General features: G+C 41.2%; 2 protein-coding genes across 5 annotated transcripts; both read left to right on the plus strand.

Moving 5' to 3' along the window:
- The first annotated feature begins 2,572 nt into the window (after positions 1-2,572).
- LOC137282310 (ankyrin repeat domain-containing protein 2-like) lies at positions 2,573-6,406 on the plus strand. 3 transcript variants are annotated; one of them, XM_067814051.1, is made up of 2 exons: positions 2,573-2,861; positions 4,463-6,406. In XM_067814051.1, the coding sequence occupies exons 1-2, from the start codon at positions 2,816-2,818 to the stop codon at positions 5,080-5,082; spliced, it is 666 nt and encodes a 221-aa protein (XP_067670152.1). In that variant the 5' UTR covers positions 2,573-2,815; the 3' UTR covers positions 5,083-6,406. The 3 variants fall into 3 exon arrangements, with proteins under 3 accessions (XP_067670152.1, XP_067670154.1, XP_067670153.1); XM_067814053.1 differs by having other exon boundaries at positions 2,573-2,714; XM_067814052.1 differs by having other exon boundaries at positions 2,691-2,767.
- A 1,953-nt stretch (positions 6,407-8,359) lies between these two features.
- LOC137281344 (ankyrin repeat domain-containing protein 2-like) lies at positions 8,360-16,452 on the plus strand. Of its 2 annotated transcripts, none has more exons than XM_067812520.1 (2): positions 8,360-8,505; positions 13,934-16,452. In XM_067812520.1, the coding sequence occupies exons 1-2, from the start codon at positions 8,463-8,465 to the stop codon at positions 14,581-14,583; spliced, it is 693 nt and encodes a 230-aa protein (XP_067668621.1). In that variant the 5' UTR covers positions 8,360-8,462; the 3' UTR covers positions 14,584-16,452. The 2 variants fall into 2 exon arrangements, with proteins under 2 accessions (XP_067668621.1, XP_067668620.1); XM_067812519.1 differs by having other exon boundaries at positions 8,371-8,517.
- The last annotated feature ends 95 nt before the right edge of the window (positions 16,453-16,547 follow it).

Here is a 16,547-nt window from a genome sequence, read left to right on the forward strand (position 1 = left end):
CCAACATATGGACGTGCCTGACCTTTAGGCCATATGAAATAAAATTCTCGTTTCCCATCATATGAAAAAATATAAATAATCAGTGGCAGGTAGGACAAGCTTCATTTTTATTTATTTTTTTGGTATTTTTATTGTTTGTGTATACAATATCAGTCGTTTATACAATATTATTTGCATGTCACATTTGCTGATTTGCTGCATATGTGCGCAAAATATGCAAATACTATGTTCTTTTCAAGGCGATATTTCATTTAAATGGATTCGTTTGCTACTACACACACACACACACACACACATATACACACATATATAAACACGATGACATACACACGTACACACACACATATATATACTCACACGTATATACACACACACATATATAGTCTGGTTCATAATTATTGAGAATTTTTCTTCTTACTTTGAGCTATCCTAACACCTCAACTGATTCACTGATACTTAAAACTAAGTAATGGTATAAGGGAGGTAACTCATCTTGGCCTACTGAGTATAGTACAATTAGAGTTACCTCCCCTGAATTTGTAGCAGACGTCATTTTCCTCAGCACTGTCAACAATGTCTGCTGAAGATAAAAGAAGGTTGATTTTTGAGTTGTGTAATCAAGAAATTGATGATGTAAATACATTGGCAGAGAGAACAGGAACTCCTCTTTCTACTGTGTATAGGATTAGGAAGAATTTTAAAGAGGGAAAGGATTTGGGGCATCAGAAAGGAGCAGGGAGACCCAGAAAATTGGACTTCTCAGATCGCGTCCGGCTGGGAATTTTAGCGTCTAAAAAGCAAAGGGCAAGCATCTCCAACATCAGGTATGAAATGATAGAAAGGGGATCAACAGTTGTATCAAAATCTACAGTTAGAAGAAATTTGATTGATCTTGGATGGGAGAAAAAGACTGGAATTCTTTCTCCTCTCATGAAACAAGAACATAAAGACAGGCGTGTTGAGTGGTGTTTGGCACATGAAAACTTTGACTGGGAAAATGTGATTTTTACTGATGAAAGCTCAATATGGGTATATCCCAATAATGTGAAAATATTGACAAAGTCTGCGTCAGCACCGTTGTATCGACGACCTAAATACAGCCCAAAGGTTCATGTATGGGGAGGGATATCCTTATTAGGAACGACCCCGCTGTGTGTGTTTGAGGGAAATCTGACAAGTCAACGCTACACTAACATATTAGATAATTTTCTGCTTCCAAGTGCACATGTGTTTTATGGAAATGACTGGATTTTGCAGCAAGATAATGATCCTAAACACACCGCAAAACATGCCAAGCAGTGGTTTCAGGAGAAAAATGTGACTGCATTACCATTTCCTGCATATAGTCCTGACTTAAATCCCATTGAGAACATTTGGGGGATGATGAAGGAATGTGTGAATCAAAAGGGGTTGACAAAAATTGAAGACATGAAGAGAGAAGTGGTCCGATACTGGGACAGCATAACTCACGAGACACTAACCTCTCTGATAGGAAGTATGCCTACCCGTCTTAGACTGTGCCGTGAAGCTCAAGGAGACTTGATAAAATATTAAATTGTTACCTACACAACATGAAAAGGTCAGTTCACTTTCACAATACATTCAATTTTATCTGATTTGTTCTCGTTTAATAATATGAAATGCTTTAGCTATTCTCAATAATTTTGAACCATACTGTATATATACACACACACACACACCTCTCTCTCTCTGTGTGTGTGTGTGTGTGTGTGTGTGATCGTGTGATCGTGTGATCGTGTTTTGCAAGACGATGCACGGTGCCCTTATCGCATCTCTCAAGTAAAAATAACAATGTTGACCATTTTGTGTGTTCAGGGGGATCCTCGACCTTCATTTCTCATGTCCATATCCACCCAACTGTTAATTACCACTGATTGATCTATAAGCCAGTGAGTATAAGTTTTTACGCAACACTCCAGCAATGCCACCGAGGGGCCCACAACAAATACCAGTTTAAGTTACAGTCGCGAATATTACAGGTAGGTTATATTTTATATTCAATAATTCTGCCTGCACGGTTTCTAAAACTGAATCTCCAAATATTCAACTACAGTCCGTCATGAATTTTGTACACATGTTGTGGAGGGGGTTCATCGATCTTGTACTTGCAAATCCATAAAAATCATGATATCACACACACACACACACACACACACACACACACACACACACACACAAACACACGCGCTTATCCCTATTTTCTACAGTGGAGATCACTTGCTAGTGGAAGTACCAGATGTGCATGTATGAAAATGAAATTTCACTACACGTGCTTGTTGCAATTGATTACTATTATGAGTCATCCTCAAATGCAGTACGTACGTGTTTGTAGTAGTTCTATTAAGTATCAATTAATAAATATCATTTGGGATGGGGGAACGGAAGCAACTTTTACCAGGAATTAAGAATGACTCTTTAAGTATGACATCATACATTAAGAGTCTTGAGATCTTCGATTGTTGTTGTTTCTATAATGAGTGGGAACGTTAAGATTTTAGTCGCAAAGCTAACGAATTTAATGTGCTAGTAAACCAATCATCGTGCTCGTTCTATACGACTCATGGCTGACGAACAACACGGAAGGACCCACAAGCACTGAGACAGCACAATAGGACAGTACGGTAGAACGACGCTATTTCACGTTCGCAGCGATAGAGACGTGGACGAACCTCATGTCCAGGGCATGGCAGATGGTCAGTGCACGTGCACTTTGCGTGAAATGGGAATCAGATGAATATAGCCTCGGGTTAAGTACGCCAGGTCCTAAACATCAATATATAAATAGTAGACTGTGATGTCGGTGTTCGTTACATCGTTCAGACAGACAAGACGAGATCAAGGTGCGCGTGATCATGCATCAGTCACCATTTCGGGGCAGCATGTTCCGCAGATAACTGACATAGACAATGAATTTACGTCCTCTGTTGAAACTGTATTGATGTTTACGGTCTCTGTTTAAACTGTATTAATGCATGATTTCATCATAATCAATAAGCAGTTATTCAAGCGACACTTACACAACATGCCAGTTTCTCTTTGCAGAGAGATGATATCTGGTCGACATTTGGTCCTATGTGTAAACTCTTTCACATTGACATCTTTATCCTTTATATGAAAAATAAACAGTGTCTCACTTCACTCATACAGGTCTCTCAATAAACAGGCACAATGTCTCAGTTCACACAGGTCTGTAGATACACATAATGTCTCACTTCACACAGGTCTGTAAACACACAGCTAGTGTCTCACTTCACACAGATCTGTAGATACACATAATGTCTCACTTTACACAGGTCTGTAAACATACAGCTAGTGTAAATACACAATGTCCCAGTTTACAGAGGTCTGTAAACACACAGTGTCTCACTTCACACAGGTCTGTAGATACACATGTCTCAGTTTACACAGGTCTGTAAACACAGAGTCTCACTTCATACAAGTCTGTAAATACACACACTGTGTCTCAGTTCACTCAGGTATCTAAATAAACACGTGCACACACACTATCTCAGTTGGTCTCTGTGTTTACACAAACAGGAACAATGTCTCAGTTCACACAAGATACAGAGGAACAATGTTTCATTTCACACAGATCTGTAACCACACACACAGTGTGTCAGTTCACACTGATCTGTAAACACTCGTCTCGGTTCACACAGGTCTGTAAAACACACACACACACACTGTCTCATTTCACACAGATCTGTAACCACACACACGATGTCTTTGTTCACACAGATCCCTAAATACACACATCACACGCATGCACGCACGTCTCAATTGACACCGGTCTGTAAATGCACAGTGTCTCAGTTCACACAGGTCTGTAAATACACACAGTGTCTCAGTTGGTCTCAAAATAGACAGGAACAATCATCTCAGTTCACGCAGGTCTCAAGACAAAGAGGAACAATGTTTCCGTTCACACAGATCTGTAAACACACAGTGTGTCAGTTCACACTGATCTGTAACCACACGTCTCGGTTCACAGAGGCCTGTACAAGACAAAGAGGAACAATGTTTCAGTTCACACAGATCTGTAACCACACACACACAATGTCTCGGTTCACACAGGTCTGTAAACACACACACACGCGCGCGCGCACGCACGCACACAAAAGTCTCAATTCACACCGATCTGTAAATACACAATGTGTCAGATCACACAGATCTGTAAATACACACACAATGTATCACTTCACTCAGGTCTCAAGAAAAAGAGGAACAGTGTTTCAGTTAGTTCACACAGATCTGTAACCACACAGTGTGTCAGTTCACACAGATCTGTATCCACACACACAGTGTGTCAGTTCACACATATGTGTAACCACACACACACAATGTCGTGTTTGATTATGACATGTTTCTCTATAACTGAATGTACTCATAAACACAAACGAATACAAACAGCCTAATACCTGTTATTTACTACACTTTACAGCCTCATCAACCCCTCAACAGGAACCTGGATCCGATGCCAACATTGAAAGAGCTTGTTTGCATGGAGACCTTGATCGCGTGAGATACCTTTTATCTCAATGTAAGGAGGACATCGCCAGGAAGGACGCCGTAGGGAGAACCCCTCTCATGACTGCAGCATTTGGAGGACACAGAGAGTTGTTTGATTTTCTCTTGGGTGAAGGAGCTGATGTTTCTGTATTGGACAACAATGGCTGCAGTATACTTCACTGGTCCTGCAGAGGCGGAAATATTGAGATGGTCGAATATATCCTGTCCATGGAAGGGATGGGCGTCAACAATAAAGGGACTGGCGGAACGACGCCAGTGGTATCAGCAGCATGGCGAGGACATAAACACGTGGTTGAGTTCCTTGTCAGCCGAGGGGCAGACATGTCAGTCGTTGATGATCTCGGTGAGACCATCCTTCACTGGACCGCACAGGGAGGAAATGTCGAGATGGTGAAATACATTCTCTCGCAGAACGTCGTGGACGTTAACGCCAGGTCCAAGATGGGGCAGACAGCAGCGGATATAGCAGAGGTGTGGGATCACAAGGAAGTGGCAAAGCTGCTGAAGAAAGAACGCTGTCATGTGATGTAAGTGCTGTTCGTCAGATCAATACAGGCGTGGGATCACAAGGAAGTTGGTGAAAAACAACGTTGCCGTGTGATGTACGAGGGGCGTTCATTAAAGACTTCACGGCCCCGACACACTTCTGGTTTTTACATGAGGTTGAAACTTCCAGACAGATATATCTATTGGTCATGGGGTAATTTTCAGCATTGAACTATGAAAGCTATTTTGACAAGCGTTATATTGAAGTAAGGTGTGAGAATGGAGACAGTTGAGTACCGAACAGTGATCATTTTTTTGTACTTGAAAGGTCGCACCCCAAACAGACCTTTGATGAAATGAAAGCAACTCATGGGAGGATGTCCCATCTTATGACGTAGTTAAACACGGGCATTGTCAGTTTTAATGTGTTCGGAAATCTGTGGAAACTGCTCCCATTCCTGGTCGACCTCATTCAGCCATTGACGAAGGCACTGTCCGTCAAGTGGAGACTGTCAGTTTGGAAGATCGCCGTTTTACGGTTTGTCAGTTTGCCCATGATGATAGTTGCAAAAAGCGATGGAAAAGAGTGTGTAACTCTTGTGGTTGCTATGTAGAGAAGGACTACTAAGTGCCAAATTTCGTTCCACCAAGCTTGAGTCCTCTGCAAGTGGGTCAAGAGAAATCTTTAATGAACGCCCCTCGTAAGTGCCACTGGAACGTGGCCTGTTCGTCAAATCATAGTGGCGAGCGAGGTTGCATGAGTGCATGGGTGACAGAGTTCAGCAGCCTCTGTCCCACAGTTAAGCAGATGTAGCACGTGTGGTGTCTTCTAACACCTTGCTCTAGATATGGGTATCATCTCAACAATAGGTTAGGACACTTCGAAAGGAATGAATGTAACTTGGACATGTTTCAGTTCAGAGAAACAGTAATACACACATAGGGCTGCCGTGGTCGGGTCGTATGTGAATACGTACCGCGTTGGACACAGCGGCTGTGACAGCACTAAAACGTGGAACTAAATTCCATGCTATTTTTATCTGTATTCCTGAGATGTACATTTACATTTATTGTGACGACACAGCCTTTCTGTCTTATCTCTAAGTTAGTGTAAAACATCGATGAAGAACATGGTCGCTGAACCAGAGTGTGGTTGAGAATGATGATATTTATATAGCCGTGGTCGGACTGTGTGTGGATAGTATGGGTGGATAGTAACATGGCAAAGTCCAGAGTGTACGATCTTCCAGCATGCATTTAAACGTGTTGTCATGAAACGTGTTTCATGGTTTTCTGTTTACAGCTATACTGACATACTAAAAAAATATATTTATAACCTTGGCTGCTTCAATAAATGTTTCATCCCGTACTCCGTCGTCCATTGTTTTTTAGGGTGGCCATTATCGGCAAAATTCACCCAAAATGAATAGGTAATAGGTATTTTTGTGTTACGCCACACCTGCAGTACTACACTCATTTGCTGCCACCCGTGAAGTCCGGGGTAGAATAGGCCTTCAGCAACCCATGCTTGCCGTAAAAGGCGACTACGCTTGTCGTAAGATGAGACTAACGGGATCGGGTGGTCAGGCTCGCTGACATGGTTGACACGTCATTGGTTCCCAGTTGCGCAGATCGATGCTCATGTTGTTGATCACTGGACTGTCTGGTCCTGACTCGATTATTTTAGAACACCGTCATATAGCTTGAATATGGATGTGTGCGGCGTAAAACAACTCACTCACCCATTTGCTGTCAGACAAAACATGAACTTTCCTTTGGATACAATGATATGGAAGATCGCTGAAGCTCCAGTCCATAGCCATGATCACAGTAAACATTAAAACTAGTATTAATACATGTAGTGAGTATGTTTTTAGCCATGTTGCGACAGGCGATAGCAGAAATGGGCTTCACACATTGTATCCATGTTGGGAATTGAACCGGGTCTCCATCATGACGAGCGGAAGCTTTAACCTTTAGGCTAGCCCTCTGTTCATTCAAGAGGAACAAATTATCGATAAATCGATAAAACTTATATATAATACCGGGCAAAATATACATCATCCCTTTTAAATTAATGTTTTCGCAATTACAGGTTTTGACATAAAGTGAAATGTTTTCAGAAAACATTCGCCAAAACACATTCTGTGGTCGAACAGCAAAGCATAAGTCCATGATTAAGTGAATTTCGTGCTGGAATGAAAAATTAAAAAAACCCAGCATGTTGGATTTTGATGTAAATACTCGTGCACAATTCTTACATAAATACAGATGTGGAACAGTGCAATAATGCAGTATCAAAAAGAATATCACAGAAATACTCTCACAAGTCGAACGGGACAGAGATACTGGTATGCAACGTCATGTTGCAATTAAGACTCTTCATTTGCAGTCAAGCAGCCATCAGGAACTTAATTGTTGACGGCACGGGAGCCAGACACAAAGACCGTCCAAAAACGGGTAGACCAAGGGTTACGTACCACGCCTGCTGAAGACCGCTACAATCGTACAAGACACCCGAGAATCGTCACGGCGACGTCAACGACGCCGACGGCCTCGGAACACCTGATCCGCGGACGAATTGTAGTACGACGACGTCTGCTTTCCGAGAATGGCCTGTTTCCGAGAAAACCTGTTTTGGTATGTATTGAGTCAAGGGTTTGTCACTCACGCTACCGAAGGTTCTGGCAGTTCCATAATGTGACTGAAACACACCTTGTGAATGATCTGTGATTTCATTTTGACATGTCTTGTGCTTTCGTGACCAGATTGCTGTCGATTAGACATTGGTTATTCTACTTCATGCTTGGTAAATGGTTACATTCTGCACAATAAACAATTAATATATAATATTTTTATCATAATTGTCTTGGTATCGTCATTATGAGCCACAATATAAGTTTCCTTTGACCGATAGTTTAATTTCACAATCTGTAAAAGTGATGTAAAAAAAGAAAGTAAGGTTAGCGAATAAACAACATATGATTCAGCAAAGTAAAAGCCAATACATTTTTCATCTATTCAAAAGCTGAGAGTTTTGTTTCTCTGAGATGTATATAGTCACATAGACATGTCTTCCTGTTTTAACTCTCCATAAAGAGGTTCCCGTGCACAGTTTAGGATAAACAGTAAACGGTGCTATTGCGTACCAGTTTCGGAAGAGGTTCCCGTGTGCAATTTAGGATAACACATAAACAATGTCAATACCTCCGTGTGTGTCTATCTATTTGACCGATGGTAAGATTGAGTTTACGTTTGAGTTTCCCGCCTTTTGCGATTGTAAAGTCATTGGTGAGGAGGAACCAATCAGAGCGCTCCTTCTATACGCCTCATGGCAGACGAATAGCACGGAAGTGCACAACGAGTGTCGTGATATTCAGACCGGGGAACAAGACTTACACTGACTCCTGTTCCACGTGAGCGACATGGACGACAAACCAGATCGACATGAACAACACGCGGAAGATGGTCAGTGCATGTGTAGGTTATCAAAAAGACATAAACAGTGCTATTGTGTACGAATTCCGGAAAACTTCGACAGCGCGAGGTTTACCTGGATCAATACGTTTTACTAAGCAGTCAAAAGCGGCGTAACAGTAGTCATTCCAGACTCCAGACATCATAGTCTGTCGCCCATATGTCGTCTGAAGTATACAGTGTTTGCATTGAAAACGTACCGATAAATTTAATTCACTTTGAACAATAAAGTAAATAAGGTTGCGAATCCTCATAATTTAATATACCTTAATTGTCAGTTGAACATTTTAGTCTCAGAATTTCATTCAACTTAGGATAAAAGTTGTTTAGCAAACGAGCATAGTTTCAAGTCGCTTTGTGTCAGATCTGTTTGTATTACAAGGGGGTATGTAAGTTGAATGACACACCCGCACCCACCCCCACTCAGAGACAATTCACTTACTCACTTTGCTCTATTGTACACAAATGACAATAATTACACAGACAATATTGCAGTTCATTAGGTCGGATGCTACACCTAGACAATTACAGGGATACAATACAATCAAGTACAAAAGTACAAATACTTGAGATAATACCTAAATTCATTTAGGTCTTTAATTACACAGAGATTTCACTCAGGCCTATAGTTACACAAACATAAAGCTTCAATTGACCTAGGTCTGTAAATACATATAGACCATACTTCAATTCACTCGTTTCATTAATTATACAAATATAATACATCAATTCACTCAGGCCTGTAATTACAGAGATATAATATGTCACGTCAGAAATTACCGAGAAATAGTACCTCAGTTGATTCAATTGCCTGTAGTTACACAAACATAATGCCTCAATTGACTCGGGTCTTAAAATACATACAGACAGTATCTCAATTCACGCTGGTCTATGGTACACAAGTATAATACCTCACATGACTCAGGTCTACAATGTATACATACAGACAATACCTCAGCTGAGTCACTTGTACAAATACATGTAGACAATATCTCAATTCACGCTGGTCTATAGTTACACAAACATAATTCCTCAATTGACTTCAGTCTATTAATACACAGCGATAATAACTGAATTATCTCTGGTCTATAATTACACGGAAACTATCTCAATTGGCTCAGGTCTATAAATACATAGACGTTACCTCAATTCACTCCTTTCTCTAATTAGCCAGAGACAATACCTGAATACACAAGTCATGATAATATCTCAATTTGACTCAGGTCTATAAACACATATAAACAATACCCCAAGTCACCTCGGCCTATAATAACTCGGGGACAATACCTCAAATGACTCAGGTCTATAAATACATATAAGCAATACCCCAAGTCACCTCGGCCTATAATAACTCGGGGACAATACCTCAAATGACTCAGGTCTATAAATACATATAAGCAATACCCCAAGTCACCTCGGCCTATAATAACTCGGGGACAATACCTCAAATGACTCAGGTCTATAAATACATACAGACATTACCTCAATTCATTCTGGTCTCTAATTAGCCAGAGACAATACCTGAATACACAAGTCATGATAATATCTCAATTTGACTCAGGTCTATAAATACATATAAACAATACCCCAAGTCACCTCGGCCTATAATAACTCGGGGACAATACCTCAAATGACTCAGGTCTATAAATACATATAAGCAATACCCCAAGTCACCTCGGCCTATAATAACTCGGGGACAATACCTCAAATGACTCAGGTCTATAAATACATATAAGCAATACCCCAAGTCACCTCGGCCTATAATAACTCGGGGACAATACCTCAAATGACTCAGGTCTATAAATACATACAGACATTACCTCAATTCATTCTGGTCTCTAATTAGCCAGAGACAATACCTGAATACACAAGTCATGATAATATCTCAATTTGACTCAGGTCTATAAATACATATAAGCAATACCCCAAGTCACCTCGGCCTATAATAACTCGGGGACAATACCTCAAATGACTCAGGTCTATAAATACATATAAACAATACCCCAAGTCACCTCGGCCTATAATAACTCGGGGACAATACCTCAAATGACTCAGGTCTATAAATACATATAAGCAATACCCCAAGTCACCTCGGCCTATAATAACTCGGGGACAATACCTCAAATGACTCAGGTCTATAAATACATATAAGCAATACCCCAAGTCACCTCGGCCTATAATAACTCGGGGACAATACCTCAAATGACTCAGGTCTATAAATACATATAAGCAATACCCCAAGTCACCTCGGCCTATAATAACTCGGGGACAATACCTCAAATGACTCAGGTCTATAAATACATATAAACAATACCCCAAGTCACCTCGGCCTATAATAACTCGGGGACAATACCTCAAATGACTCAGGTCTATAAATACATATAAGCAATACCCCAAGTCACCTCGGCCTATAATAACTCGGGGACAATACCTCAAATGACTCAGGTCTATAAATACATATAAGCAATACCCCAAGTCACCTCGGCCTATAATAACTCGGGGACAATACCTCAAATGACTCAGGTCTATAAATACATATAAGCAATACCCCAAGTCACCTCGGCCTATAATAACTCGGGGACAATACCTCAAATGACTCAGGTCTATAAATACATATAAGCAATACCCCAAGTCACCTCGGCCTATAATAACTCGGGGACAATACCTCAAATGACTCAGGTCTATAAATACATATAAGCAATACCCCAAGTCACCTCGGCCTATAATAACTCGGGGACAATACCTCAAATGACTCAGGTCTATAAATACATATAAGCAATACCCCAAGTCACCTCGGCCTATAATAACTCGGGGACAATACCTCAAATGACTCAGGTCTATAAATACATATAAACAATACCCCAAGTCACCTCGGCCTATAATAACTCGGGGACAATACCTCAAATGCCTCAGGTCTATAGATGCGGAGATATAATGTCTTAATTGACTCAGGCCAATAAATACATATTGACAATACCTCAAAAGACTCCGGTCAATAATTACACAGACAATACCGCGACACAATCAGGTCTAAACTTACATGGAGACAAGGTGTCAGATCTTGCAGTTCCATACCTACACAAGGGCATTGTTTTACTTCAGATGTTTGTAACTATGGAGAGACAATGTTTGTATTTGACATATGGCTGTGAGGACAATGTCTCAGGTTATTATGGTGTACTGTTTCACAGAAACAGACCCGTAAAGATCTGATAGAGCTGGTCTTCTGACACCTATCTCCATTGGGTATATGGATGCTCACTGGATTGTCTTGTCCATACTAGGTCCCGAGGTAGAACAGACCCTCAGCAACACATGCTTGCCATAAAGGGCGACTATGTTTGTCGTAGAAGGTGACTAACGGGATCGGGTGATCAGGCTTGCTGACTTGGTTGACACATGTCATCGGTTCCCAGTTGCGCAGATCGATGCTCATGTTGTTGATCACTGGATTGTCTGGTCCAGACTCGATTATTTACAGACCGCCGCCATATAGCTGGAATGTTGCTGTGTGCGGCGTAAAACTAAATTCACTCTTGTCCATCCTCAGTTATTTACATAGCGCCGCCATATACACACCTGCACCATCTATATTGGGCCTCTTGATGCTATTTCCAAAAACTTGCACGCTATTTCACTGTCGAGTAAATGATTTTCATGAAGTGAGTTTAGGGTGGATCCTTGTAAAAATTACAAATACATGTGGAATTATCTCCGATTTGCGCACATAGTTTAAGTTGAGTTTTCCGACTACTGTTTTACTACTGACATCACATTGCATCAACTCACGTACTCGCAATGCACAGTGCCATAAGCCGCAATGTTAAACGGGTTCTCGCCACTGTACGTATGTTGTTTAATTTGTTGCCATTTAATAAAAAAGCAACGGAAAATTCAACAAAAAATATGTGATTATAGGTAAGATAATTCCTCACGAATGTGCAAGATGTTCTTACGAAAATTAAATTCGTGAAAAGTATTTATGCCACTCTAATCTGACACGTAAGTCTGTGGAAATTACGTCAAGTGGCCCAACATAACCACAGGACCCCCTGTCATTGCGAGGATTAAAGATTTGAAAAAAATGTAAAATTTGAGATGACCCATGGCTTGAAACGCTTTAAGTAGGGTGGGGGGGGGGGGGGGGGGGTCATCTCAATTTTTTTTATGTTTGTTTGTTTTTGTTTTTTTTTTAAAAAAAAAACAACAAAAACGTTAATCCTCGCAGTGACACGAGGTCCTGTGAATATAAGGGGTACGGGCCAGCATCTGGGATATCGCCGAGCGCAGGGATAAACAGCTAACAAACAGTCAGTCTTTAAAGTCGACCCAATGGGTTACAGCATATAATCACATGTCCTTGATTACAAAGAAGCAGTGCCACTATTTGAAACCTGGCGTTAAATGCTCAGGGTGTGTGTCTCAGTCCTGAAAGTCTATCACTAAAAAGGAGACAATGTCTCATCGTAGCATATCGGAATGACACAAAAGAAATCTCTCCAACCACACAATTCTCACGCTTGATACCTCCAGGGTATACGTTCCGATGAATCTTCACTATACCCTGGGTGCATCTACGGTTCAGGCCAATGAATTTATTACCTGCCTTGGCTGGCTTATATAATCCACGTTTGGAAGTTCAGCGTACAAATTACAACACACTTTCACTTTTAAAATTATATAACCGACTAAACTTGGCAACACAACCCATGCAAAGGTTCTTTGAAAGGGGTAGAAGGAGGTCTTGTATATACATATTTTCCAGACCTCTCAATTTGTATGATTTCCCCCGAATCTGAGTCCCACTGCGAACAAACCTTCGCAGCTGCAACCGCTATCTTTGATGACACTCGCAAGCTCGGTTGTAACGGCAATCTAGCTGATTGGTTACTGTGAGAATGCAGAGCTTGCAAAGGGAGGTAATGAAATCACCGGACCAGGAGATGCATCCTGGGTATAATGGAGACATCGGAGCTTATACCTTGTAAATGTCGGCTATGAATACAGAGTGAAACATGATTCACCATTCCAAAGGATTTGTCTCCCACCAGACCGCGCAGTATTGTCTCGAGTAGAAACTTGCTGTTATAGTGCAGTGACATTATGTTAATCCAGTCATGTGAAAATATCTAGAAATAAAGTAGCACTAACTTTCGTCTAATTTTCAGAATTATGGAGTTAGATCCGGTAATGTATGTGCCTGTGCAATGTGAAGAAACACACAAACTGTACTGAAGGAGGCCTGAAATAGTGAATAAAACTGTGATCTGTGATATTTGATCTGTATGGGAACAGCATCCGTTAGACATATTATTTACTTGAAAGTGTGTAAGAATGTGCTTCTGTTTGTTTAAACGCTCATGCATGAATACAACCAGCCAGTTTAATACTTGAATATGTATTGTACTCCACGTTGCAGCAACATCAACGACGCCACCAACATCAACGACGACAGACAGCCCCCCACAAGGGCCTGACTCTGAGGTCAAGATCCACAAGGCCTGTTTGAATGGAGATCTGACCCGAGTGAAATTCATCGTATCTCAAGGCCAGGAGGACATCAATACTAGAGACTCCATAATGAGTACACCTTTGATGAAGGCAGCATGTGGAGGGAACAGAGACCTGTTCGATTTCCTCGTGACAGAAGGAGCTGATATTTCTCTAGTGGACAACCACGGTTGCAGCGTACTTCACTGGGCCTGTAGAGGAAACAGTATTGAGATGGTCAAACATATCCTGTGCTTGGATGGGATGGACGTCAACAGTAGAGGGACCGATGGACTGACGCCATTGTCTTGTGCAGCATGGCGGGGAAACGTTGACATGTTTAAGTTCCTTGTTAGCGTAGGCGCTGACGTGACTGTCGTTGATGATATCGGTCAAAACATCCTCCACACTGCCTGTGAAGGAGGAAATGTGGATATGGTGAAGTACATCCTCTCGAAGAATATCGTGGACGTTAACGCTAGGACAAGATTGGGTGAAACAGCCGCAGACATAGCTCACCAGTGGAAACATCCGGAAGTGGTAAGACTTCTGAAAAGATCACGTTGTCATGTGATGTGAGCAAGATCTTGATTCTTGGCAGCGTCAGTGGCGGGGAGTTGTATGATGGACACACAAGGAGACGCCACATAATTTGGAGGACACGGACATCAATTTGATGTTGTTTTGACTGACAGAGCTAATATTTCAGTTCTGGACAATAATGGTTGCAACATACCACTGCCGTGACTGGAACGACTCCATTGATGTCAGCAGCACGTGACTTCTTTGATTGACATTCTGGAAGTTGGGTAGATAAAGGATGAAGACTATTTTTTGTGGCGGATAGTTGTAAGATGGCCCCTCAGGGAGGACGCCACTGCATTTGGAGGATACGATAAGCTGTAGGCTTCTCTCTAATATGGTGTGATGTACGCAGATATCTTTGTAGCAGTGTCATCCGAACCGGTAGGCTTATTACTCCATGTTAAATGCACAAAATATCCTTTTATCACCGACTAAGCGACATGCAAACAAATGGATCAGCGCAACATATCACGACAAGCTTAAAACTGCGATGAAACAGGTTAAATGAACTGTCATGTTATGACACCATACAGTTCCTAGCGATTCAGCTTCTCGTCGGAGAATTTGTCGGCTACTGTAGCAGCGGGTAATACTTTTCCCAGGGGACACGGACACTTGTTGACCAATGAAATTAAAATATTGTGCATGACGGTAGGATAAAGACATCTGTTTAATGTCCTTTTGACTGACAGGGCTGGTATAACAGTTCTGGACAAAAATGGATCTATATACCTCACTGTGAACGACGCCGGTGATATCAGCAGCATGGCGAGGGCATATAACTTACATGTGATTGACTTGCTTGTCAGCCGAGGGGCAAACATGTCGGTTGTTGATCTCGGTGAAACCGCACAGGGATGAAATGTCGAGATGGTGAAATACATTCTCTCGCAGAACGTCGTGGGCGTTAACGCCATTTCCAAGATGGGACAGACAGCAGCGGATATAGCAGAGGTGTGGGGTCACATGGAGATGGCTAAGCTGCTCAAGAAACAACGTTGTCATGTGATGAAAGTGCCATTGGAGCGTGGTCTGTTCGTCAAATCGGGCGACGTTAAACAGCTTTAGTGGCAAGCGGTGCTGGATTAGTGACAGACTTCGGCAGCCTCTCCTGAAAATGTCTTGGGTTTCGGTTCTGCCCAGAAGTACGATTCTCTGTTTTGTTTAGCTAGTGACTTTGCCACTTATTGATATGATGTCTCTGTAAGTTGTTATTGCACGTCGGTATTATATCTATAGAGGATACTAAACGACCTTCCGTGTAATACCATTTTTATTAAACGAGTTAATGATTTAGTATCAAACGAGCGAAAGCGAGTTTGATACTAAATCTTTAACGAGTTTAATAAAAAATGATATTTCACGGAAGCGAGTTTAGTATTCTGTTTATTACTCGCCAACATAAATTGACAGAAACTGCCGTGAAATTCCTTACAGAGTCAAGCAGGGTCTAGGAAAATTGCGACAGCGACATTAGCATTATGACGTCACAACTTTAAACCATTTTTACGTCATACGTCAAGCGGTATTACACTAGTGTAAAATTGCTGTAAAATATTACACTGCAGTATCTTCAACGGGCGAGTAAGAAAGCTCTATATAACTTTCTGTTACACAATATTCCTCATTTGAATGTGTTAGCTTACTGCAACCTCTGCTTACGAGAAGTACTCAGAATTGATAAGGTGTTGAGATCTAGAGAAAATGTTACAGGCCATTGAGTTATGACTCATACTCGCTTGAATTTGTCTCAACTGGGTGTCCTAATTTTCCTTTGAGTAACCAAATATATTGTATCCACCCCGGTAAACTCAACTGGCCAATTTTCAATGATTGTGAAAATGGAATAAAATTTAAATGTAATGTCTGTGTTTGGTATTTATATTTTATCTGCATTTTGAGAAAAGCGTTCGATTTTAAATCAAATTTAGAGCTATTACAATTTCGTTATATACCTC

The sequence above is a fragment of the Haliotis asinina genome, chromosome 4 (genome assembly GCF_037392515.1).
Source record: "Haliotis asinina isolate JCU_RB_2024 chromosome 4, JCU_Hal_asi_v2, whole genome shotgun sequence".
In the NCBI taxonomy this organism is placed as follows: domain Eukaryota; kingdom Metazoa; phylum Mollusca; class Gastropoda; order Lepetellida; family Haliotidae; genus Haliotis; species Haliotis asinina.